At 48.6% G+C, this 27,571-nt stretch overlaps 1 protein-coding gene across 1 annotated transcript in view; it reads right to left on the bottom strand.

Annotated features, from left to right (window-relative positions):
- Nucleotides 1–27,571, bottom strand: part of Abtb2 (ankyrin repeat and BTB domain containing 2) — a 165,000-nt gene that overhangs the window by 34,758 nt on the left and 102,671 nt on the right. The window contains exons 2-3 of the mRNA XM_052725672.1: nucleotides 7,429–7,575; nucleotides 2,779–2,992 (exon numbers count right to left, since the gene is read on the bottom strand). Coding sequence (XP_052581632.1) covers nucleotides 2,779–2,992; nucleotides 7,429–7,575 — 361 coding nt within the window. The remainder of the gene's footprint in view (nucleotides 1–2,778; nucleotides 2,993–7,428; nucleotides 7,576–27,571) is intronic.

Below are 27,571 nucleotides of genomic sequence, written 5' to 3'. Positions count from 1 at the left end.
AAGTCTGAAGCACAGCAGGACCCGCATTAGCAGAGGGGGACCAGGCCACACAGAGGCTGCTTATCTGGGTATCTTCTGGGTATCTGCTTGTCAGTATTAAGATTTGAACGTTTTAGATTTCACTGGCCCCACAGTGGTGGTTCCAATTTCCTACCAATCTAATACTTGTCTGAAATGATTCATGGAAAAATACCTTCATGACCAGTAGACTTGTGCTGCAGAGTGTGGTTTCTAGATAATTGGTATCTAAACACACACACGTGTGCACACTACGATTCAAACTCAGTGGCTACCACCACATGCGATAATGGACTCCTGCCATAGAGAAGTCTGACGCTCCTGTTAGGAGCATGGGGGTGTGGGGAGACACTGCATACCCCTAGGGGCAAAGCCAGATGCTGCTGCCACAAAAATGCTGGGGTTAGGGTGGGGGCGCAGCCGGAGGGCCTAGCAGCCCAGCCCAGCCCAGCCCAGGGCAACAGGCCTAGTTCACCTTCCCCAGGCTGGCTTTGCCTCTGAGAACCTTACCAAACAGCAAGGAAGTCTCCTCCTCTTTTCTCTCTACTGCGGTTTGCCTAGCCCTTGTTCCTTCCCGGCCAACTTTTGCAACCACAACACTTTCTCCACAAAATAGAAACAGCTGGGGCGCAGGGCCTGAGATCTGGCTCCGCCTTCCACTGCATGGGCCTGACTTTCAGAATGCCTCGGGTTTTCGGTCAGGCCCAGATGGGCCTCCCTCAGTCTTCCAGAGAAATAAAATGCTGCTGACATCATAACAGTATCAGTAATAGTAACAATGATAGCAGCATTGACGGCTATCTTTACTCCTGTGTCTGTGCCAGGCCGCTATCATTTTACGTTTCTTCCAGTTACAGGCTCTGTGGTGCAGTGGTTATGAGCTCAGTCTCTGTGGCCCTGAGTAGTTATTGAGTCTCTCTGTGCCTCCATGTACTCATGTATAAAATGAGTACCTCCTTCCTGGTAGATGTAAAAGATATGAACACACACCCATAAAGTGCTCAGGATTGTGTCTAATACGTAGTAAATGCTCACTGAGCATGGGCTGCCTTCCCCGAATCTTTTCACAGTCTTCTCTACCATTCCTCTGTTTACAGCTGAGGAAATGAAGCAATGTGAAGTTTAGAACCTTGCACAAAGGTCTCGAGGTTCATGAATGTCCGTGTTGTTACTTGTACCCAGGCCACCTGGTCCACAGCACTGCGTGCTCTGCTCCAAACATTGCTCTGTGTCCAAGGCATACTAATCATACTAATGCTTCCTAGAAGCTGTGTGTAACCAACCAGAGTATGGAAATACATTTTAGTGTGTGTGCTGTGTGACTGCGGGGGCCCTGGAGAAGGGCCCTTGCTGTGGAGCAGGCTGATGCCACCTGAAGACAACAGAGGAGGCAGCTGGCGTGGGGGAAGCCCTTGGGGCCCTTCCCCTGTACTGGGCCCTTCCCCTGTACTGGGCTCTCCTGGGTAGCAGTAAGTACAAGCAGGATTTCCAAAGCCAAGTGAGGGTTTTTCCCACGTAGGAGAACACAACTTCAAGCCCACAGAGAAGGTATATGCAGCATATATAGTAAACTGGAATATATATGTGTGTATATATATGTAAGTATATATTCCAAATATACATACATATATAAATATGTAATATATAAACTATACACACACACACACACACACATTTGTTTTGTTTTAGGGGACAGCAGGTCTCTCTATAGTCATGGCTGTCCTAGAACTTACTATGTATACCAGGTGAATGGCCTTGAACTCACAGAGATCCACTTGCCTTTGTCTCCTGAGTGCTGGGATTAAACATATGCACCATCATGCCTAGATTATTTGGGGCATACTTTTTAAAAGATTTATTTATTAAAATTTTTAGACTTTTTTTTATTATCTTAAGTTCTTTGCCTACATGTATGTGTACGTATGCCACACGCATGCCTGGTGCTGGCAGAGGTCAGAAGAAGCCATCAGATCCCCGAGACTGGAGTTATGGATGGTTGTGAGTTGTTATGTGGGTGGGAATCAAACCCAGATCCCCTGGAAGAGCAACCAGTACTCTTAACCCCCAAGCCATCTCTCCAGTTCTGGTGCATTGTTTTAAAAAGAAATTCTTTAGACAGAAAGTTTCAAAAAAGTAGGCTTCTGAGAACCTACAACTCGAGTCCTGTCCTCAGGTTTACATGGCAACTCAGGCATTCCCCACTCAAGCCCTCATTGGGTCACCCTTGGAAGTCCACAACCTGTAGATGTGTTCAGCTTAGAAAGGGCTGGGACCCTAGAGACAACAAAACCTGCCATGGCCCCTAAGGAATAAGCAGCTGGGCCAAACATGGCCAAGATCCCTTATAACAGTGGCACTGTCATCAAAAGAGGTGACGGCTATCACTGACAGAGGACCAGATACCATTGTCCTCCCGGTTTTTTTGCAAAGTGCCTGCTCACTCAGCCCTACTGCTACCTTTCTAGATCAGCAAGGATGTCTCATTTTGTAGAGGAAACTGAGTTTCACAGAGCCTAGCTAGTGTATGCTATGCTAACCAACTCCTCATTGAGGCTAAAGCCCACTTCCTAGCCTCAATGATCCCATAATGCATCTGCCCTGGGGAAAGAAGGATCACATTATACATGGGCTTTCATCTGTCTGAGCACACAGGCCACCGCTCACACGTGTTGGCCAGCACCAGGCTTCTTGCCTGGTCAGTAGGTCCTTGTGCATTTGCGAGCATTTCCTACCTGGTGCTTAGGCAAGAGTGATACCTACCGTTCATTGTTCAGGGTCATTCTTGGGGGGTCCAGGTTGGGGTTCTCCATGGACTCCATCTGTGGACACCTCAGGAAGTAGTAGAGTGTGTGAAGAGCATCAGGGGACCATGTGATGGGCTGTGGTGGCTGGCGGGCCTGGCGAGCAGGGCTGGTGCCTGGGCACAGGGGGTGGCGCCCCTGCATGTGGTGCATGGCTCGAGAGACCAGGTCACCTGGACAGGGAGGGAGGAAAAGGACAGTCTGAGTGCCCAGCCACATTCTCTTAGGGTAGCAGCTCCCTTCACATAGTATAATTACTGTTTACCCCAGAGTCAACAGGCTGAGGCGGCGGCTGTCACCTAGATGCACAACAGCAGTTTGGTTTCCCTTTCGTTTCCAGTCTTGCCTTAACAGCTGAATTACGAACTCTTGGCAGGGCTGTCTGCTCCAGAACGTATGCTAATGTGGTTTCCTTTTCAACATCTCCACTCTCTCCACCGCCCCAGGGGCCTCCGCTCAGTTCTCTGACCATGGGAACCAGCCAAGCACAGGCTCTGTGGAGTCTTCTCTATGCCGTCATGTGCAAAACCCTGGGACTCTGGATGATAACGACTCCCGTCATCCATTGAACACTCAACTACGCACAGAGGATGCAATTCCTTAGAAAGTCAACTCAGTCCTTACAGTGCTAAGGATCAAGTATATGGCCACGTTTAAATGAAGGCACTGAGACTTACCTGCTGAACATCTCCTAATCCCATGTGTTCTGGTCACAGGGAACCTGTAGTAGAGTTTGTGGGCTGTGTCAACTAGCTGATTCCAAAACCCATGAACTTGACTGTGCTATGGGCTGTACCCTGCCTTACTGGAATCTGTGGGGTCATAGGTCCCCATATCCTGTGTTGTGTTTCTGTCTTAGTCTTTTCAACATCCCACCAGCCCCTGACAGGAAATGTCCCATCATTGTGCGAGGCCACAATGCTGAGAAAGGACAGTCTGAAACAACCCCAAGCACCTGCAGGCACCTCTGTTCTGGGACAAGTGGCGCCTTTGTCTTCTCCAGACCTGAGAACTCAGGGGGTCTCTCCTGTGGGTCAGCCTCCCTGAACTCAGAGTAGTCTCTCACAGATGGCCCTTTCCACAGGAAGCCTTAGGAACCCAGCTAACTCTAGAGTAGCAGCGACAATCAGGTTCTAACTGGGCTTATAAAGTAACTTTAAGTCAGCAGAACCAGTGCTTTACTGTATCTGGTCAACCTCCATCACTCAGCTTACAGGTCTCTGGTTCTGCATTTCTCTGTGTTCCCAGAGCACTGCAGGGTCTCCCATAAACAAGGTGTTCAGAAATGCCTGATGAGCAACTGAAGAAGTCGTCTTGTGCATGAATTTCGCTTTCAAATACTACAACAGGTAAGGCTTGACTTAGGCATACTGGCTGCCAAATTCTCCCAGTACAGCCACAGTGATGGTGACCAGATTCAAGCAGGGATAAATGAACAGAATTGGAACACCCCACCCAAAAAGAGTCCTCCATGTACTATCCCCAACCAAGGTGGGCGCAAAAGACACAAAGAATACCTCCTGATTCATTTCATTCCTCAAATTACAGTTAGCTGCCTGGAGACTCTGGTCAATCCCAGGGCCAAAAGGGCTGGTGACAACAGGACTGTGGACTGCCTTGGTCCAGGGCAGGATTTGGCACCTTTAATTTGTGAAAATCCTTTGGTGATTGTAACAATTCAGTCAGGTTTAAAAATCATCACCAAGAAACCTGATTGGAGCCCATACTCCAGAGTCCAATGCTTGTGGCCTCAGACTGAAGGTCACCCTCTTCTAGTCTGTGTATCCTAAGTAATGATCAGAGCCTCAGCTTCCTCATCTGTGAAATGGAGGTGCTAGCACATAATCAGTTTTGAGGAGTCAAAGGAATAATACATGGGAAGCACTTAACCTTTTTGGAATTAAGTACCCATTTATTAAAGTTGAGGATAAGAGCAGCATCACCGACATCCTGTTATGACCATTTCTCCATCTTTCCTGAGCCTCCTGAGGTCCTCACAGAACCACTGCTTACACACACACACACACACACACACACACACACACACACACACACACACAGCCCCATATTTCCCAAGAGCGGAGGAATCTGGTACTGCAATGCCAGATGCCAGCCCTGCCTTGGGGCTCCTGGGTGGCAGAAACCAGCATCAAAAGCAGCAGCAGGCTGCGCCTCCAGCAGCCGGTACCAGCTAAGTTGGTGGCGGAAAGCCGAAACCGGGCTCCTTTTTCTCTAGGTCTAAATGTCCTAACAGTTGGTGAAACACAGGATGACGAGGAAGAGAGATCTGAGATAGCATCAACGAGATGTTGTGCTGAAATACCATTCCAAAGGCTGGACAAGGGAAAAGTCATTAGCATTAATTATTTTTATCGTCGTTTTATTGTTATTGGTGGAGCACCCTTTGGCAGCGCATTTCCAGCCAGAACACAGGCAAGAGACTCAAGGCAGCAAGGGAAGCTACCTCTAGGGTTTCCTTTAAGGGAACACAGGACACAGGGACTCAGAGGTTTAGAAAAATCATGAAGAAGGAGAGGTAGCCGGCTTCCTCAATTTAAATCCTTGCCGAAGGCAGCTTTTCTCCAAGGCCGAGGGACAGACGCCTGCAGACAACTCAGACAGGACTTGTGGGAAAACTTAGGCTGTTCCACAACCCAGCAATGGCCAAAGCCACAGCTCGCCTTGGAGCCTCTCCCTGGGTGACTTTTAACTCCTGCCATTTTCTATTTTTTAAGCTTTATGATAGACAAAAAACATAGGCAAAAATCTCATCCAATCTTTAGACCCACCTTGGGAGGGGGTATTTATTTCCAATGTAGAAAAAGAGGAACTAAGCTCCCTTGAGTTCAAGGGTGGGTCGCAGCTACAAACTAGGATGGAGGTTAGCGAGGCCTGTAGCTGGGGCCTCACCTCCCCCAGCAGCTCTGGACTGTTGCACCCATACCACACCAAGTATGGCCTGTGAGCTAGGACAGGCCACTCACTGGTACTGGCTATAAACCTGTTAATAGCTCACAGGTTAACTCTAGAAATGGGGAGTGAATTTTTAAAAAGATACCCACCCATAGGGCCTGGGGATGTAGCTCATTTGATAAAGTGCCTATCTAGCATGCATAAAACTTGGGGTTTGCTCTTCAGTATGGAATAAACCTAGGCATGATAGTACATGCCTATAATCCCATGTAGGAGACAGAGGTAGAAGGATCAGAAGTTCAAGTTCATCAGCTATACCAGAGTTTGAAGCCAGCCTGGGCTACATGAGACCTTGTCTCAGGAAAGAAGAAAAGAAAGAAGGGGGGGGGGGAAGACATCCATAGCAATTTGATGTAATTTTGTGTTTATCTAAGAATAAATTTTAAAAATCCGGCTTTCATTTTACATGTCTTATTTTATTTTTCTAGATACCCATTTTTAGTGTATTTTGCTCAGTTTCCATGTGTAATTGAGTGCAGAGATATCTGTGGTCCCTTGGCACAGCTTGTCCATGAAGCCTTGAGGTAGCTGGGCCGGGCTCTTGCACAGGTGGACGGACGCTTGGTGCTTTTGGAACATCCCTGTATTGTACTTGAGAATCAACTGATCCCAAGCTCAGTGAAACCTTGGTCTCATGCCCAGAAACACCCACCAGGCATGGGAAAACAAGCCCTCACCCCTTACTAACCATGAAAGACTTGATTAGGGGTGCTAGGTTTCACGCTGGTCGGTCCAACCCTCATTATGAGCCATCAAATAAAAACAGCAGGCGAGAGTCTGGAACATAGCACTGTCTTCAAAACAAGCCCTCAAACATCTGGCCCCCCTTAAAAGAACTGCTTTGCTTTCTGCTCATTCCTTCTCTTTAAAATTTTCGTGGCTTCAGAGGGACAGAGAAAAACCTAAGGGCCAGAGCTCTCCATGCGGCTAGACTTATTATAAAAATGAATCTTCCTAACTTAGCAGGCAGGCTGGTCCTTGCTGGGCACAGAGAGTTAATGCATGGAAAGTCTAGGGTGAAAGTCCATAGCTCTCAGTGCCAAGTATCACTAGCCTCATTAAGGTCTTTAGTCTCTGAAACAAAAATTAAAATATCTGCCTCCACCTTTGTCCCCTCCCCTGCAGAGTAGGTTTCAGAGGGAGGGACCGGGCCATGTGGCGTGTGACACAGCCTGTTCTGCTGTCTCTCAGAAGATACTTTGGAGATGTCTTTTCTCAGTGTCCTAAGGAGTGGCCAGGCCAGGCCAGGCCAGGCGAGACCAAGCCCAGGAGAGTTTCAGGAGCCAAACTGGGTGGGACAGACCTCACCCCTTCTAATTGAATGTGGATTCTCACTCATGTCCTCACACACACACCACCAGGAGCTGTGTTGGGGAAAGTTCTGTGCACTGGGGAAAGCAGTAGGTAAAAGTGAAGAAGCCCCGTCCTTGTGACACTAAACTCTAGTTGGAATGGAAAACTCCATTATTTGTGGGTAAATATCTAAGTTTCAAGTGTTGGCTAGTGCTTTGAATAAAACGGAAGCCACAGATGAGACTTGGAGGAAGGACGCAGGGGCTTCAGGAGGCCTATCTGACTTAGCCAGAACCCAGTCACTGAGTCCTTTTGAACTCGCTCCCTCAGGCCCCACACTTACTCAGCTCGGAGATGCTGCCCACACATGTGGCCAGGAGAGACTGCTCCAGTGTCCGCAGCTCCAGCTGAGCATAGGCATCAGCTCGCTCATCGTGGCCCAGGGAGCCACTGTTGTAGGGGCTGAAGTAGGCAGGCAGGGAGAGGACACCTGTGGGGGAAAGAAGATGCAGAGGTCACACCTAGAGCAAAGGGAAACTCTGCAGACCATACCACAGCTACTGTGTCCCACTCCTCTGTCCTGACAGAACAGAGTCAGAGGACAAGCCTCCCCCCCACACACACCCCCGCCAGCCTTGGGAATGTGGGTCTTTCCTCTGCCTAGTGCCCCAGGGGTCAGGAGAGAGGAGTGGACCTCTTCTGCTGGGGTTTTACTCATACGGAGCTAGAATTTGGAATTTCCAAGGAACTAGGCTATAGGCTCAGGGGCCCTTCATTGAATATTTAAAACAAGCTTGATTGGGCCAGAGTGCTCCTTTCAGGTTCTGGGATGGCATAAAAACCTGGCTTTGCACTTAGGCGTGGTCAGTTCTGATGATCACAGTCCCGTTCCTTCAAAGGCCAGCTGCCTGCAGCGTGCTCTCACTTTTCTGCTCAGCACATTTCTCCTTTAAGCCCAGGAGGCCAGGAGTCACCACCACCCACCGGAGAGGGATACTGCCCTCCCTACTGTGTGAAGGGGACTGTCCCAGCCCCTGGCCAAGTCCAATTAGTGTTTCTCATTAGCACTTCAACAACAGGGAAGAGAGATTCAGAATCCATCCCAGGGGATGCCAGCTTGTAAATCTCTCCAGCTCACTGTGTGGCTTCTTAGCATGCACCAGAAATGTAGAACCTGTAGCACGGAGATGCTCCCTGCACTCAGAGCCTAGGGCAGGAATTCCCAAATCCTGGGAGCCACTGCTTCTCGGATGGACTGTTTAAACTTCTGCCTAGTATTTGCTTATGTATTGCTTAAAAAAATAAAAAACAGAACAAAACTTAGAAATCTAACCTGTCACTTTGGGGGTGAAATCTAAAATTTCTTGAGAAAACTAGAGAGTCCTTGGAATGTGGGCAAGACTGAGTTCGAGTCCCCTCTGGCACGCAGGGATGTGACAAGGATATGCAGCAGCAGGGAGCGGTTAGGCTAGGCCTCTGCAGCTCATAAACACTATACTGATATGTGACTAGCCATGTGATCTTGGGCAGGCTACCTAGAGACAACGGTGGGAGAACATAACTAACTAACTAACTAACTAACTAACTAACTAACTAACTAACTAACGTTCGCAGGTAGGGTTCAGATCCAGGTGGATGGTCCCAGAATGTGTACACTTGACCCCCTAGGTGTCCAGAATTCAGTGAACACACCACCAAGGCTCATGCTGCCCGTTCAGTGGCTCATGTGTGTGAGAACACAGCTGTGTAATGCTAGGTCCTTTCTCTCATGCATGTCCCCCCTCCGTCCTCTCTCCAACAACCCCCCCCCCCCCCGGGACATTTCTCTCTTGTGGGACAAAGGCACACGGGCAGTCTTCCTCTGGCCTGGACCCTCCCTGGCTGTGTCTCTCTGGATCATCCTGCAGGTGCAGTGACAGTTCTGTTTATTCATCCTCCTTGGTACCAGGGTGGCTGAGGCTAGCCCCTCTTGGCCTCCCCTTACCCCCATCACAGCTAGTATTGCCTCCACAAGGCCTGAACCAAAGCACTCCCTTAAATATTTATTTCCACAGGAGGAGAAAGATCATGTGGCTGGGTCACTCTTAAACTCCTATTCCCTAAAGCAGAAATTCTAACAGCTGAGTCAAACACTCTAGGAAGAGTTGGCTCTGGGCATTAAAATGAGTTAAACAAAAGAAGAGAAAGCCATTCAAGTGTGAGCCACAGCCCCAACAGCCGGGATGGGGGTGGGGTTCCTGTGGCAGCCCTGGTGCAGTCCAGCACCTCCTCCTTTCTCCCTCTTCATTGACAGAAACAACACTCGGGACATGTGGATCCCATTTGCGGTGCTTAAGGCAAGGGCATAGGAAATTCAGCTGACTTGTCAAAGGATTCCCAGGGAGAACTGGTATGTCACTAGATCTGGTGACAGGAGCAGGCAACGCCATTAGTAATTTCCTATTTTGTCATTTGTCAGCCATCCAAGGGGCTTTTACTTAATGCTGTGGTAAAAATAATTATGAACCTGTTATTAATCAGAATCACAGCTTTTAAAGACTGTTTCCTATCTATTTTATAACTTATTCTTCTAGCAGGGAAAACAATGCAGTCAGGATTAAAGCTGACGTGAAAATGTTTTTGTGTGTACGGAGAACGCATGTGCAGGGTATATGTGGTGCATGTACACTTGTACAAGGACACAGGCCTGAGTGTCCTTGCACACTCAGGGGTCAGAGGGGGGGGTCAGAGGAAGCCATCCAAGTGCCCTGTTCTATCACTCTCTACATTATTCCCCTGAGACATGGTTTCTCACCCAACCTGGAGTTACTCTGGTAACCAGAGTCCCAGGGACCCTCTTGGGCGACAGGTACATTTGCAGCCACATCCAGTTTAGTAAGGTTCTAAGGTTTCAAACACAGGTCCTCATGCTGGTATAGCAAGGACTCCGACCCACGGAGCCATCTCTCTAGCTCCTATCACCGCTGACTTACTGAGTTCTCTGTGTCAGGCACTGTGAGAGCAGCTCACACACATTAGCTCACTTAGTCCCTCAGACCCCATGAGGCGCTGTGCTCACCCTTCTTACAGGTGGAAAAATGCAGGCAGGACAATGGTTAGAGAGGTCACCAGAAACTGAAAACGGGGCTACTAGAACTTGAAACTCATCACGGAAGAGATTCTTAGCTGCTGAAATGAAATAGTATTTTAATTTTTGTCACCTTCTCCATTTATAGCAGTGGTTCTCAACCTTCCTAATGCTGTGACACTTTAATATAATTCCTTATTATTATTATTTGGGGGGGGGCGTTCAAGACAGGGTTTCTCTGTGTAGCGGCCCTGGCTGTCCTGGAACTCACTCTGTAGACCAGGCTGGGCTCAAACTTACAGAGATCTGCCTGACTCTGCCTCCTGAGTGCTGGGTTTAAAGGTGTGCACCCCCACTATCGGGCCACAAAATTATTTTTGTTGCTACTTCATAATTTTGCTGCTGTTATGAATCATAGTGTAAATAATTGTGTTTTCTGATGCTCTTAGGTGAACCCTGTGAAAGGGTCACGACCCACAGGTTGAGAACTGCTGATTTAGGGTCTCTGTGGGTTTGACATTTCATTCTCTCCCCGCCCACCGTGTGTGTGTGTGTGTGTGTGTGTGTGTGTGTGTGTGTGTGTGTGTGTGTGTTTGTGGGGGATATGTGCACAGCATGTGTGTAGCACTCAGAGAACAACCTTGAATATCAGTTCTCAAGCTCTTCCACACGTTCCATCTAAGTCAGGGCCTCTCTTTGGACTGAACTTGGCCCTGCAGGCCAGGTGGATGGCCCAAGCTCCCAGGGCTCTGCCTGGCTCTGCTTCCTCTCTTGCCATCACAGAGCTCATAAGCCCACACAGAGCCATGCTCTTCTACCAGTCAGGTTTTCTCATGGCTGCCCGATCCTTGACTCTGGGAACACCTGGTTTCCTAAGGCTGCAGCCTCCTGTTCCTCCTGCACCCTTCCTTCTCTGCAGTACTGCATGCACTCAGTTGCTGAACAAGAGACATCTGAGTCACCCTTCTCCATTCTCTCCGCTTCCCATGCCACCAACTGGCCACCAGACCTTAGTGCTTTTACCACCTCCATATTTCAAAACTGGCCACTACCGCTGCTCCTCACCCTGCCTCCCTGTTCTCAGTCTGTAACTCTCCCACGCCTCCTCGCTGCACGTATGAAGAAATCCGAGTGCCTTTGTCCAGGGAAGACTAGATGGTATCTTTCCTTCCTCCTCTGAAACACAGGGGTGAGTAGTAATTCTGCTAGTAAAGTGGCAAAGCTCGCAGCATGTCCCCCAGGCCGTCAGCAGTCGGGCAGCCCAGCACATCAGTCTGTTACTTCTCTAGGCTATGTTCCAGGGCTGTTCTCTCAGCTGACTCCAGGTCATAGGGAGGCGTGGGGACAACCCATTTTCTTCCCAGGTGATTCCTCTCTAGTGCCCAGAGAGGGTGGTGCTGAGGTAGGTGGGAAACTCCACCCTGAAGCCTGGGAACCCGCCTTCTCACAAGTGGGCGACACCCAGGAATTAACCCTGGTTTCTGCTTGCAGAGGCGCAGTATCTCCCAGGCACATGCCATACCAGGAGCTCAAGAGCAGCACACCATGCGGACAAACCAGAATTTTAGTTCAAATGAAAAGAAGATGGCTTCCACTGCTTCTCTGAAATGCAGGACCGATCGGAAGACACCTCAAGTCCTCTAGCACTTGAGTGGACCCTCAAGTCCGTATTTAACTGCTAAGTGGTCAGCAGCAGCAATAAACAGAACGGGTGATTGCTGATTCCTCTGTTCATTTCACAGGCATAACAGCACTTGTGTGTGTGCATGGGCACGTGTGTATAAATATCCCTCCACCTCCTGTCCTGACGATATTAATGTAAAAATGTCTTTTTTGTGTGCAGCTGAATGTAGTTCAGATTTTTCTGATACTTCATCCCAAAGCCAGCCAGGCTGTAACATAACTGCCCTTCAGACTCAACAACCCACTACCAGCATTCTCCCTAGCCTTGCCAGTGACTTCCACAGAGTAAGCCTCTTGTAGGCCTGTGACTGCAGCACCCTTTCCCTCCTCAGTTCAGGGACCCTCACGCATGTACCCAGACAGCAGGGACCACCACCTACCCCACATCCTGCTCTTGTGAGGGGACAGGAGGAGCTGGGAGTTGGGTGAGTTCTGTCTATAAGCTTCCGAAAACACAATCTGTACTGCCCCACGAAATGGTCTCCAACAGCCTGCACGGTCCCACTCCCCTCCTCCCTTAAAAAGTGTTTCCAAGCCGGGCGGTGGTGGCGCACGCCTTTAATCCCAGCACTCGGGAGGCAGAGCCAGGCGGATCTCTGTGAGTTCGAGGCCAGCCTGGACTACCAAGTGAGTTCCAGGAAAGGCGCAAAGCTACACAGAGAAACCCTGTCTCGAAAAACCAGAAAAAAAAAAAAAAGTGTTTCCAGCCTCTGCTTTGGTTTTGGCATTGTGGTGGGGGTGGGGTAAGGAGTGGATGGGGTTTTTTGAGACAGGTTCTCATGTACTCGAGGCTGGCTGCAAACTCCCTATGTGGTTGAAGATGACTTTGAACTCCTGCATCTCTGTCCCAGTGCTGGGATTATAGGCTCATGCCATCATGTTCAGCTGGAGATGAAATTTTATAGAGAAAGCATTTAACACCCTGTTGTTGTGTATTAGTCATCTTAGGACAAATTATTAAGAAGCAAAGGCAGGGATATTCTTCAAAGGATTCAAATGGGGCACAAGACAGTGGATCCTAAAAAAAGCCTTATTCGAATGGTATTTATCCTGACAGTCTAAGCTCAGATGCGAGGGCATGGGTGCTGAGGCAGAGGGAATAGGAACAAAACCAGAAGGGTGAGCTGAAGTGTGGATTGAGTATGCCTGGTAAACTGTCAATCATTCATGTGAAACTGACTCATCGAGTAACCAAATGCACAGCTAATTCCTGGGCCAATCTATCACATGGAGATCTGTGACAACCAGGAGTTCAAATGAGGACAAAATTCTGAGACAAGGAAAGAGAAGTGTTTGTGTGCGCACACACATGGAACAGGATGTCTAAAACGAGTCTGAGACCCAAAAGCTGACCCTAAGTGAACAACATGGAGGCAGGCTTGTGCTTGTTCTATACTCTATGCCAGAAGTGGGCAAACAAGCCTTCAAGCCCTCACAGAGATCTACCAGTAGCTGCTACTGCAGTGCCCATTCTTCCGGGGGACATGGGTTTACATGGGCTGGGTCATTTGCCTTGTTAGAAAACGGCAGAGTGGGGTGGGAACGTAGCAGCAGCCACACTGTCTCTCGGACGGGACTGAGGTTCAGACTCCAAGGGGAGGTGCACAGGACTGGGGTCACACTCTCCTATCAGCACAGCGATTTCCCCAGCTCTCCCATACTCCCATTCTTCTCCTCCTCAGTCCTGGAGACTGAACCACCTAAACGACAGGCAAGTGCTCGACCACTGACCTATGTCCCTGGCGCTCATCTTACTTTTTGGGAGAGGGTCTCACTAACTTGCCTAGGCTGGCCTTGAACTTGTGATTCTCCTGCTTCAGCCTCCAAAGGAGCTGGAATTATGGGCTCATGCCACCAGGCATAGCTCATATCCTTTTTAAAAATTGTATTACATTTATTTATTTTTGTGTGTGTATGAATAAGTGTGGGGGGATGGGGTGGGACTGAAGCCCCCCCCCGCCCCCCACACACACGTGTGCACACAGAGGTCAGAGGACAACTTGTGGGTTCTCTCCTTCAGGGATGAAGCTCCAGGCTGTGCACGCTGTGAGGCTTGGAGGCAAGTGTTCTTACCCACCAAGCCACTTCATTCCTCCCCAATTTCTCTTTTAAGGGCAGGAAATTAAAACCAAATAATAATCACCTTCTGGTTAATACCTCGCTCTAGCTAAATTACCTTCCTGTGAGGTGTTTTTTTTGGTGGGGCAGGAGCCCAGCACTAAGCTATAAATAAGAACTTACAGTTGCAACAGCCCAAGCGGCCTAGGAGCAAGATCAAAGGCTGGGGAAGTAAGACGCAGAGGTATTAGCCACCCCCACCCCTGTTCTCCTGAGAAAGGGGGTCGTCAAAAGCCAGCCTCCCCCGGCTGGGGCTGGAGGCCCTGACAGTCTATTCTCTCCTGTCAAACTGGTGATGTGGCTGATCCTTTCTCCCTCAGCTTCTCAGGGAAGTCCTAGACAGGACAAGGGTCTGGAGAGGTGGAAAGGGCTAACAGAACATGAGACTGCCCCCCACCCCCAAACAGTGCTTGTGACTCAGAGTCCTCGGGAGCATTCTGACACTTCATCCATTCCAGTAGACATCCTTTTGGTCCCAGACGACACACTGGGTACTCATGAGGAAACCAGACAGCAGAGACCGGGGCATGCTGCTCAAGTTGTCTAAAGCACAAAGTCAGTTCAAATACAACCACTTCACTGATGCTGGCTTCTCTGCATGAGAGTAAGAGGAAGTTGCCTAAGCATGTAGACCGATTCAGAAAATTAAACTGACAGGTGAACTGTGGGAAAACCAGCAAGAATCACAGCATGGTAGCTGGGGGCAGAAAACCAACCCGAGCATTACTGAGCTGCTTCTGTGGAAAAGGTTCTGTGTTACTCTGAATGCTTTTCAAGAGACTCTAGGTGGCCTCGCTCCAAGGGACTGAGTAACACAGCAAGAACCTGAGTGACCCCGGAAGCACGAGGCTTAGAATGACCTCCTCTTAAAAAGGAACACCCACCCCATGACCGTGGTACTTTACCACACTGTATTCTTGACCCACAGAAGGAAAGCACACTAATTTCTGTGAGCTACTTTTGTAAACAACACATTCAAAAGTCACACGCAGGAAGCTGGGTGTGGTGCACACACCTGTCATCTCTGCGCTTCGGTGGCAGAGGCAGAAGGATGGGGGTTTTGGGCTAGCCTCTGTTTCATAATGAGTCCAGGTCAGTGGGGGCAACTTATTATCTCAAAACAAAAAATAAGCCAACAAAAATCAAAAGGCACACACGGGAATCTCTGAGTTTGAGGTCTACATAGTGAGTTCTAAGCCAGCCAGGGATACCAAGTGAGAGCCTGTCTAACACCAAACCAAACCAAAACAACCCAAATGTGGTAAGCCAAGTGCTTGAAATATTGTCTAACAAATTTTGGACAACCACACATTTGTTAAAATAGTTATAGGAATATATTAACATATTAATAAGGAGTGTGCATTATATATTATTCTTATGTTGACCAATGATTTTTGTACAACAGGATGAAAATGGAATCTGTCTGAACTGTAGAACTGGATATCTATGTATATCATTTGTAACAAGAAATTCAAAGTTGATTCCTTAAGAATTTTTCTGTTTTGTTTTTCAAGACAGGTTTTCTCAGTGTAGGCCTGGCTGTTCTGGAACTTGCTCTGTAGACCAGTCTGGCCTCGAACTCAGAAATCCACCTGCCTTTGCCTCCTGAGTGCTGGGATTAAAGGTGTGTGACACTAATGCTCAGTGATTCCTTAAGATTTTATAACAATAAAGTGTTTACAATCAGGACTGTTCAAAGACATACTTAAATAAGAATTTACATGCAGAACAAATTTTTATGTTGTTACCATATTTAAAATTAAAAAAATTTGCCGGGCGGTGGTGGCGCACGCCTTTAATCCCAGCACTCGGGAGGCAGAGCCAGGCGGATCTCTGTGAGTTCGAGGCCAGCCTGGTCTCCAAAGCGAGTTCCAGGAAAGGCGCAAAGCTACACAGAGAAACCCTGTCTCGAAAAACCAAAAAAAAAAAAAAAAAAAAAAAAAAAAAAAAAAAAAAAAAAAATTAAAAAAATTTTAATTATAAGTATGTGTGGGTATGTGCATTTGAGTACAGGTACCCCTGGAGGCCTGAAGAAGGTATTTGATCCCCTGGGTGCTGAGAACTAAACCCAGGTCCTCTGCAAGTGCTCTTCAGCATGGAGTCATCTCTCTGGGTCCTATTGTTATATTGCTGACACTTGCTGGACACTGGAGAAATAATAGTTCATAACACATATTGTGTCCCTACTTTCATGGAGGCGTTATTCTTTAGTGGCTAAGAAATCAACCTGCTTTTCATATTCCTTGAGAATACAGGTTTCAACTCCTTTTTCCACCTTGCTAATTTCAGCAATTCTGGGTAGAAGGATTCTTTTTCTTAGCTTCTTGAAATAGGACTACTTGATATATGCACCGATGACACATTTACATGAACAGAATGATGGGGGCGCATCTCACTCTATGTGAAAATTTGGACTGAAGGCAAAGATGATTTCTTTCTCAGGAAAAAGGTGAAACCAGCAGCGACCCCCCCCCCCCCCCCACTTTCATAGTTGGCTGTAAAGAGTCTAGAATGGAAGTCATTTCACATTATAGATGGTTCTTTTTGCATAGCAGAATTTTAGATGTTTCCCCTGTTATTCAAGGTGTTGTTAGACAAACGCAATATCAGCACAACCATTGCAGGTTTGCATAGGGGAGAAGCAGTCAAAGGGAAGCATGTGCCTCCCCTCTGTGGGAGAGCATCAAGGGAAGTCAACTGCATGTCACTCAGCTGGAAGGGAGATTCACCTGTATGCCTCATCCTTAGCCTCTGCCTGCTGCTGAGATGCTGCCACCTCCAGGAAGCCCTCCTTAACTACCACACCTGAGTACTTTGGCTCAGAGCTTGTTTCCTACCTGGCCTACTGTGACCCTGAACTGGTGTGTCTTTCACAGCCATACAGTGGCTGGCCCTCCTCTGTGGCCTGTGCAAGTTGCAGGGCACTGGGATCTGAACACAAGATCTGGAACAATGCTCACACCATACAGCCAGGCCTGCAACTGGGGCAAAGGACCCTGGCCACGGCCCTACACGGTCTGCAGGCAGGCAGACAGACAGACGTCCCACACCCTTGCAGAAAGTCAGTCCTGCACCCTGGGAGGGGAGTGATGCTGCCAGACCTAAGAGGGGGTGAGTGAGGAAGAGAAGGGTGAAAGGTGCTGAGCACTGAGAACAAGTACAAGTCATTCACTGCTTGGGGAGTGAGAAAGGGCAATTATCCCAAGGTCCGGGGCAGACGGCCAAGGCAGTTATTAATAGAACATGAACGTGTTCGTCAGAGATGTCGTACACTGGAGTCCTGCTTAGAAAACACACCTGCTGCAGGCAGCCTTGCTTCCACTTCCAGAGCAGTTTGATCACTAAACTCCCTGAGAATTTAGAAGCATGAATCGCAGAGGTAAGGGTTCTGAGCCCAGCCTGGCCACTTACTAGCTGTTCCAACTCTGAAGTGGTTCCTTCATCTTTCTGAACCTCAATCAGTTCATCAGTACAGGAAGCCTAAGAATAGCTCCTGAGTTATCAGATTCTTGAGGACTGAAAGAGGTTGAATAGCTAAGCACATAGTGAAAGGTCTAACATGCAGTGTTTAGTAAGTAGGAATGTTTTTTATGAATGACTTCAATACTTTCAAAGGTCATGAGATTAACACCATTGGGAGGAAGAGCCCAAAGCCACACTATTCTGTTATTTTTTTAGGACCACAACAATTTTTATTCATAAATAATCATGTTCTATGCATCACAATCGGGTCATTTATTTTACATTTGTTCATTCATGTACTCAAAATTGTTGGTGATCATCTGCCCTGGCAGATACAGTTGTGTTCTGGGAACAGACAGAAAGGTAAAGAAGGCAGGTCCTTTGCCCTCAGGAGCATGCATCCTAGTGAAGAAGTGCAGACAGTATCCCTGTTAAGTCAGCATGGTACCCAGAGGCCTGCAGTAGAGTCCCCACAGGCAGCAAACAAGCTCTGAGCCAAAGTACTCAGCGTGGTGGTTAAGGAAGGCTTCCTGGAGGTGGCAACATCTCAGCTGCTATGGGGGAAGAATCAGATCTTGCTGACCAGTTGGTTGTGGGATCCCTTATCTCTGCCTTCCAAGGCTGCCATGCTCACCTGGCATTTCCATGAGTTTTGAGGATCTGAACTCCGGTCCTCATGCCAGCATGGCAGATGCCTTCACAGCTGAGCCGTCTCCTCAGCCCTCAGTTTCCTTTTGAGACAGGTTCCAGCTTAAGAATCCCAGGCTGGCCTAGAAACGTTCAACCCTCCTTCCTCTTCCTCTCAAGTGCTAGGATTACTGGTGTGTGGTACCACATCTGGCTCATTTCAGTCTCCTCCACGTATTTCATGGATGGCTAGGCCGTCTCTTCTTGGCTATGCATAGTATTTCATCTGACTAGATGTGCCATAATTTGTTTACTCATGCACTCACTTCACTGCTTTCATGTTTCAGCAACTGTGGAGAAAGTGTCTACAAACATCCGTGCGCAGATTTCTGTGTGGGCAGAAGTTTTCAATTTCTTTGGAGAGATACCAAGGAGTGTAATCACTGATCTGTCTGCTGAGCGTGTATTTAGTTTTGTAAGGAAATTCTCACTGTACCACTGCACACTCGCACAGCAGCTCCTGGCGTTGCTCACAGCATTTGGTGGTGTCAGGACCCTGGATTTCAGCCACTCCAACAGGTGTAAAGCAGTATCTCATTGCTGCTGAGGTGCAATTCTCGATAGTTGATATGCAGCATCTTGGAGTACATTTACTTGCCACCATAGATCTTCGTGGCTAAAGTATCTGATAAAGTCTTTGGTCCACTTTAATTGATTTTTTTGGGGGGGTACTGGGGACTGAACCCAGGGCACATGCCATGCAACCACTCTACCACTGAGCTACATCCCCAAGTCCTGGCCCATTTAAAAATTAGGCTCTTGATTTCTTACTATTGAGTGTGAAGGTTTCTCTCTCTGTTTCAGATAACAATCTTTTATCTGATGTGCCATTTGCAAAATTTTCTCCTTGTTTGTGGTTTTTCATTCTCTTGAAGGTGTAACTTACAGAGCAGTTTTTGTTGTTATTTTGAGACAGGTAAGCTCAGGCTGACCTCAAACTCACCAGGGAGCCAAGGCTGGCCTTGAATTCCTGATTCCCCTGCCTCCACTTCTCCTGTTAGGATTATAGATGTGTGCTAATGGTAGAAGACTGACAGAAGTTTTGAAACAAATTGTGTGTGGTGTATGTGTATATTCACACATGTGTGTGTGTGCACGTGTGCATGTACAGACTGGAAGTCAGTATCAAGTCTTCATTTTCTCTCTACCTTATTTTATTTTATTTTGAGACAGGGTCTCTTAGTGGACCAGGAGTTTGTTGGTTAGGCTGGTGGCCAATGACTCCAAGGATCCTCCCGTCTCTGTGTCCTAAGTGTTGGGTTACTACTGTGCTGGAGTCTGACTTGTGGGCTGTGGAGCCAACTCAGGTCCTCAGGCTTGTACGACAACCACCTCACTGACTCATCCTCTCCCTGGCCCTCACAAGTTTTGAATTTTAATGCATCCAGCTTACTTTTCTTTCACATGGATCATATCTGAAAACTTACCACCCCAAATCCAAGGTCATCTTGTTTTTTTCCCGTTATTTTCAAGAACTCCTACCCTTTTGTATTTCACACGCTGGACTATGATGACTTGCTCCCTCATAGGGATACTTAGGGCTGGAGGTCAGCCTGGGTTCTTCAAGGAGGCCCTGGGGCTTCAGCTGTCCTGGCTCCTAGTCCTGGCCATGCACACAGGCCTGCACTCAAGGAGTCCCATCCTTACGGGAAAGCCAGGACTTGAATGCTCTGCACACACACCCTGCATGGGAAGGCTCATTCTGGGGGAAGGAGAGCCTGGAGGCAGCCCTCTTGGAAGGAAGGGCAAGCCTTCCCCGGAGAGAGCCTTTGTCCTGCTGTCCCGGCACAGCGGCATTCTGGTCTGACTACAGAGTGAGAGGGATCATGGATCCTCCAGCTGCAACTTTGGGCTCTGGCCCGAAGCCCCTTGCTGTCAGTTTTACAAGCTCCTATTTGCAGCCTCACATTAGGCTCATTAAAAAGCTGCTCCCTGTGGGGTCATAAATGCACATGGATGAGCGGAGAGTGAGCTTGTGAGGCTGCCTATGATCTGCCCACCAACACTGAAGAGGACCTAATGGAAACAGTGAATCAGCGCCTCCTGGCTAGAGCAGGGCTGGCAACTTGCCAAAGCACAGGCAGCCTGCAAGCCCTTCACACAGCTTCCCGTGGCTTCCCTGCCTTTGAATGGGACAACCTATGGAAGGAACTCAGCTGTATATGTCTTACAGAGTGTGGTCCCCCAGGCAAAGAGATGCCACCTTCATCAGGTCAGCTGGCAAGTGGCAATCATGATTGATCATGATTGGGCCTGTGGCCTGTTGACACTCCCTCACAGAAGGAGGGAGTGAGGAGGGCCACTGGCCCCTTACCTGAGTATCCAACCACTCCTCCCAGTCAATTGTATGCGATTCTGCCCTAACTGTGTGACCTCAGGTCTTGGGGAAGGGCTGGAGTATACAGGCTGGGGAAGACTAAGGGGGGTGGGGCTCCATCTCTGCAGCCACGGGGAGCCATCGTCTATGCTGGGTGAAGCCTTTCCAGTCCAGCTGTCCTGCGGCCACTCACTGTGATGCTCCCAATGATATGTCCCCCATAGTCTCAGGTATTTGCATAACTGTTCCCCAGCTGGTGGTGCTGTTGGGGTAGATTTAGGAGGTGTGGCCTTGCAGGAGGAAGTATGTCACTGGGGACTGGCTTTGAGTGTTTAAGAGACTTGGGCCATTCTCTCAACTTGGTTCACTCTCTCAGCTTCCTGCCTGTGGTTTAAGATGTGAGCTATCAGCTCCTTCTCCAGTTCCCATGACTGCCTGCTGCTTCCATCCCACCATGACTCATCTGCATCTCTCTGGAACTGTAATCCCAAATAAAACCTTTCTTCTGTAAGTTGCCTTGGTCATGGTGTTTTAATCGCAGCAATAGAAAAGTAACCAATTCACTCATGCCCCTTCCAGTACCCCTCCCCCATGCTCTGTAAATCAGCCTAATAAACGCAATGATTTCCAGGGTGAACTACTGGGGAACTGTACTTTGGCTTGTTGTTGGGGCCTTCTTGTGGAATATTAGTTTAAGATGTGTTACATTTGTTTATGCTGTGGAACATTTGTTTAATGATGCAAAGATGTGCTGCATTCTTTTATGCTGGTTTGTTTAACTCTGTGAAGCTGTGTTACTTTGCCTGTCTAAAACACCTGATGGTCTAATAAAGCGCTGAATGGTCAATAGCGAGGCAGAAGGAAGGATAGGTGGGGCTGGCAGGCAGAGAGGATAAACAGGAGGAGAAATCTAAGCTAAAGAGGAAGAGGAGAGAGAAGAGTGAGGAGCGAGAGGAGGAAGGGAGGACGCCAGGGGCCAGCCACCCAGCCGCCCAGCCGCCCAGTCAGCCACAGAGTAAGAAGGAAGGAAAGATATATAGAATAAAGAAAGGTAAAAAAAAAAACCCAGAGGCAAAAGATAAAGAGAAGTGGAATAATTTAAGTTAGAAAAGTTGACTAGAAATAAGCCAAGCTAAGGCCGGGCATTCCTAAGTAAGAATACTTACTCTGTGTACTTATTTGGGAGCTGGGTAGTGGGCCCTCAGAGAAAGCAAAAACAAAAACAAAACCCCACAACTACAGGGCCTTATAAAGAGAGGTAGATATTGTTTACATTTGTTCACATCTACTCAGGGAGGAAGTCTCACAACAGTATGGAATCCTTCTATTCCCTTCAGCTTCTCATTTCTTTGTTTTGTTTGCTTTTAAATGGAAACTTTTTTTCATTGAGGACACTGGAGAGGGCAAACGGGCTGGGCTGTAGGTAGAGAACCACCTGCAGGCTAAGTCAATGGGCCACACGGGGGGCAAAGAGATGGGCTGTCTCCTTACATTCTGACGATGGATGATGAAGTTTGTTTTTATTCCTGGAGCTCCCAGGAATGTAATCGTCATGTGAAGGAGGGCAGTCCAGATCAGCTGGTGGACAATTCTAGACAATAGCACGAGCCTCCCGTGAATGCAGCTTCCAGTCCTGGTCTGCTGCTGGGGCCACAGGGTGCTGGGCTACCTGCAGTTCTATGGGGTCATTGCAGTCTGGCCTGGCCTGGCCTCCACCATGGTTTCCAGGACACTCTGGGGATTTGTAGGGAGACAGACCAACCCAAATATGTGTTCATGGGCTGTGGCCTCCCACACCTACATGTGAAGTCCTTTAGTTCTGTACATCACCACGACTGTTACCACAGCTCAGGTACAGCCTGCTTGCACTCTCTCATGCTCTGAGTGCTGCTCTTCTCTTCCCAGGGGTGTTCTCCCCACCCGGGTAACCTTCTGCAAACCTTGCTGGTGCCCCCGCCCGGGGTGACCCCATTACCGGATCTCTGACTAGTCAGCACATCTCGTCTTCCTAAGATAGAAGTGCACTGCTGGCCTGCACGTCTCACTGTGCACATTTCAGCTCACTGCTACATGGCACAAGAAAAAAATCAATTTTTTTTAAATCTCCTTGACTAAATTCTAAGGAAAATTTCTTTGCACTGTGGCTTCACTGACAAACACACAAACAAGACTCCAGCAAAACCAAAGCCAGGGCTGGAAGGGACTGCAGAAGCCACCGGCCTCTGATCCTGTCCCGGGGGCTTGCTCCTAGTCCATCCGTCATTGGGACTTGGCTATACTTCACAAGAACAGTCACCCCATTCCTGCCCTGATGTGTGCCTCCTCTTTAATTCCTCATGTGGCCATGTAAGGGTCCAGCCCTGACCAGAACTCTGTCAAGAGTGCTCATCTTTGGCTCAGACCACACAAATTCTCATTTAACGTTCCTGTCTTTGCTGCCCTGCCCTTCAACCCAGTGCCTCCTCTTCCCAAAGCCTTCCCTACAGCAGTGGCTTAGGCAGCCCCAGTCTTACAGGGTAGCCTGAGACAAGCAATGCCTTCTCTGAGCCTCAGCTTACTCAGCTGTGAAATGGGAATGACAGCATTATTACAGAGGACTGACTGAGATAACACCATCTCCACAGATCTCCACAAGCATGCTGTGGGAATCCCCTCACCACACACACACACACACACACACACACACACACACACACACACACCCCAAATACACATAACTGGAAGGAAAAAAAAAAGAATAACTGAGATACTTTCAATAGGAAAGTAAACCAGAATAATGAAATGGTCTGGGCTTCAGGTAGAATTACAGGGAAGGCTCCGGAAGGCTCCAGACTCTTGGGGTGACATGACTACTGTGGAGGTGGCCAACAGGGAGGCAGACACTGGAGGACAGAGAGAGACTGCTTCCTCAAAGAAGGGAAGCACCCCGACTTGGCGTTCTGGTCTCCCAGCTCTGATCCGGAGCCAAAGATGACCCTACGATCAGAGTGCTGAAGTGTCGGTACACAGCGCCCACATTGTTATGGCTGTTGTGGCTGGCCGTGTACAACAACTCTGCATCCACACGGAGCCGGCCGGCCGGCTGCAGGGCCCACCCTCACTCCTTTACGCTTCTGCCTTGAAAACAAAATCGGGGAGCAGGCAAGAAAGGTTCTGCTCGGAAAACAAATACCCGGGACACAAGTTTTAGAAGCCACCACTGTCTGCCTCACTGTCGTGCCTCAAATAAACCCTGGGCTCAGTCAGGAAAGATGGGCCATCGCACTCGAATTCGCACCCCACCCTCACTCACGGATGTTGTCCTCTTACAGGGAGGAAGACCAGAACGAGAACCCTCCCACAAATGACGAAGTGGCTTCCCTAGAGAGCACATACCAGTCTACCACGGAGGAGGACAGGACCTGAGCAGCATGGCCACAGCGAACTGGTAAGCACCCTGGAGGTAGGTAATGGAACCTTCATTTTAACGTTAGAGAACTGACTCCCCAGGGGCTGAACAACCTGCAGGAGACAACACAGCTTGTACGCTGTGGCTGTGTTTGCATTCTCGGCACCCCAAGTACGGAAAAACGGGCCCAGTATGCCCAAGTCCTACTTGGTCATGTTTAAGAAACTGAAGTGTGACTCAGACCAAAAAACCCACTGTTTCAAAGGAACAGTTCGGTGACTGACCTCTTTTTATAGCCATGGTTGTAATCATAACCATTAGCTCAAAATGTGTTTGCTAAAAGGAACTTGCAATTAATCACAGCGAACTGTTAAGCACCATAAAGTCCCATTTTCTAACCCCTCCACCCCAGAAACCAACATCTAATTTTGGACATTTCATATGCATGAAATCACACATGTGGCTTCTTGTGACTGTGGTGGTTTTTTTGGGGGGGGGGGTGGTTAAGGAGGAGGGTCTCATTCTGTTGCTCAAGCTGGCTTTGAACTCATGATCCTCCTGCCTTAGTCCCTGAGTGCTGGGCTTATAGACGTATACCAGCATGCTTGGCTACCGTATTGTTTTCTTTCACTGATGACACAAAAGGCATTCTCTTGTATTAAATATCTGTGAGGGTTACTGCCACCTGCCTCGGCATTGTGTTTTTCCGTATGCTCCACCCTCCTCTCTTCTGAAGCTCACACGTGTGCAGGGGTCAGTGGCAGGGCTCGTGGTTGGAACGTGCTAGAAAGGGAACAGAGTTCTCTGGAGAAGCCCCTAGAGCGCTTCAGTGTGCAACGGCACATGGCTAACACGTGCATATGCAACCTCTGCCTTTACATCCCTGCCACGATCATTTCTGAGAGCAGAGCGGGTACATGGGTGAACCTGGGCCTACCGTCGACTCCCATACTCACATGTCCATCATCCAACAGAAGTGCTTCCATTGTAAAGCTAACTCAGTTACAAACCATGCTGAGGGGTAACAGACAAGTGAAGAACTTGGAGCCATACCGAGGTTTCAATACTGGATAGTCACATTTACCAAGTGAAATGAGACTCCAAATGCCTGAGGTTATCAGGCAGTGTGTGGTAACTACATAGTGCCCGGAATACAAGATTGGCTCAAAAAATGGTAACTCTGGCCGGGGAGTAAACACAGAAGGCTCCTATAAGTTGGTGATGGGAAGGATGTCACTTCAGCATCCCAAAGTGATGATTGCCCCTCTCTGACATGTCAGTAGTCATTGACTGCTTTTTCATAGTTGATTTGACAATCGGCTTTTTGAAAAGATTTATTTTACTTGTATGTGTACATCTATGCCTGAGCATATATATGTGCACCAAGTATGTACTAGTGTCCATGGAAGTGAAAGGACTTGAGTCCCTGGAGCTGCAGTCACAGGCAGTCACAGGCAGTCATGAGCTGGCTGATGTGGCTGCAGGAACTGAACCTGGGTCGCCTGCAAAAGCAGTGAGCACTCTTAGCCGCCGAGGCATCTCTCCAGCCCAGGAGAGTCTCTTTCTTTCTCTCTTATTTTCATTACAAACCTTACTACACATTTGGCAATCTTTCCCTAGTTTAAAATCCTCTGCGGCTCAGTAAGGGATTTCCCCCCTTCTGGCTCCTCCCCTTCCGAAGCAGGGGCAGAGGTAGCTTACTTCCCACCCTCCCCAAGGAGGCAAGCACTCCAAGGGAATCAATGCGTCACTCAGATGGGCTTCCGGTGAGATCACACACAGAAGCTATTTGTGGACACCTTGACGGAGCCAGCTGACTGCTGAGTGACTCAGTGAGGCAGGGTGAGGGAAGGGCTGGCTACTCAACAGGAACCGGGTACAGCAGATACTGAAAACTGTTAGGGTCCCCTCCCTGGCCTTCTGAGAACAGAGGCTGTAACCAGAACCTCAGAGGCTTGGTAAATTACCCAGGACTTCCCCATCGAGAAAGTCCTGGGTTACTTTCACTGATAACAAAAGTAAGCACTACAGCCATCTGAGACTGGGCAAGGGTGGGGCCCGGGCTGGCCCCACCCCTTGGAGGAGGGAGGCAATCGCTCCAGGGCTGGGAGTCCAACTTCCTAGGAACCTCTCAAATGCCAGCTGCAGCTCTGCCTCTCACTGCACCTGCGCACAGTGCTAAGGAATACGCATGGTGGCTAACAGGCAGTGGTGAGCCTCGGGGATGTTCAGGTGACTAATTGCCCAGTGAGATCCTCCCCGGTTGCTTCCTGATCTTGCTAGCCTCAAAGGTTCTGGGAATCCTGGTTCTGCTCTGGCTCCACAGAGACACTTGGAGATTGCTGCATTAATCAGCTTACATGGTCAATGTCTTGTCCCTCCCCTAAACTGAGAGTGCAAGTGACTCATGGCCAGGACTGCCTGAACAGAGGCTGTGTAAATACCTCGTGGAGATAGCTGAATGCCACCAGCTAGCTGACCACTACCCTGAATCTCCAGACCTGTGTCCTCATCTGTAAAATGGGCGTGGCTTCTCTCCTGTGGCTATGCTCAAGTCACACAAAGCGCTAACCCCAATGCCAATACAGAGCAAGAGTTCAATAAAGCAGTACATAGTAGTCTACCATACCCCAAGTACTTGATGAATTAGCTTTTGTTTGAGGAGTCCCAAAGAAGGGGAAGGAATGGGAGAGATCAAAAGAAACCCACCATTCTAAAAGGATTTGTCTATCAGAGCCATCCAGGCCTAAGAGAGATGCCCTTGCTTCTCAGCCACAAAGCAGGGGTCCTGCTGATGCCCCGGCTAGGAGGCAGCTACAGCAATCCATCACTAATTGTCATCTGGCCACGCTTTTCTTGATCTAGGATGCTGAATCCCTGCTAAAGGGTCTAATTAGCCACAAAATGAACATTCTCTGTGCCCCCAGGTAAGGAGATAAGGCTGGCAAGGCTGAAGAAGCCTGTCCTCCCTGGAAACAGGGCTTCTAGGTAGCAGAGCCCCAAACCCAGAGGGCTGCAGGCCGGACAGGGCCCTAAAAGGCTTTCCTGATGCCCAGGTGCAGAGACGGGCTGACTACCAGACTAAGACAGAGGTGGGTAGGGATGGACAGACCTCCCTGGAGGGCTGCTGAGGACAGCTCAGTGAAGAGAAAGAAGCCCATGGGAAGTCCCTGAATATTCTGCCTAGGAGAGGAACATTAAAAATGGACAAAGATAGGCTAGAAAGGGAGGGGCAGGAATAAGAACAGTGATAGAGGGATTTTTTTTTCTCCTTGAAAGAAGAGGTCATTGGGAACAGTCTATTCATTTGAAAAGCAAAATGTGCATTTTGAAATAGCTGAGAAATATGGAAATTTTCTCCTTCCTTTGCTCTTGTACATATTAAGAGAAATCACATTTGTCTTCCACCGCTGGCCTGTGTGAAGGGCAGGAAACAATTCAATTTAAAGTACCTTAAAAAAATTATTTTTTAAGTTAGATTCTAAAACAATGAGTTTTGTTACAGAGTCTTGTGCTGGCTTCATCTGAGGGGTTCAGAGAACTTGTTTCAGGGGCTTGAGAAGGTCGAGGTGGCTTCTCTCACAGCATTTTAAGCAACAGATTATTGGTAGCTGGCTGCCGGAGAACCCCATCTCTTTGCCCTGTACCCCTCCCCCTAGTTTACTGATTTGCCCAGGGAAGCTGCAGGGCTCATGGCCAGGCTAGGATCTCCAGGGAAGGCAGAAGTGATTGAGATGCCGATAAATCAGGCCTGTTGGGCAGCT

Source organism: Peromyscus californicus, unplaced genomic scaffold, assembly GCF_007827085.1.
Source record: "Peromyscus californicus insignis strain IS unplaced genomic scaffold, ASM782708v3 Scaffold_7__1_contigs__length_154581171, whole genome shotgun sequence".
Lineage (NCBI taxonomy): Eukaryota > Metazoa > Chordata > Mammalia > Rodentia > Cricetidae > Peromyscus > Peromyscus californicus.
This window is presented reverse-complemented; position numbering and strand designations above follow the sequence as displayed.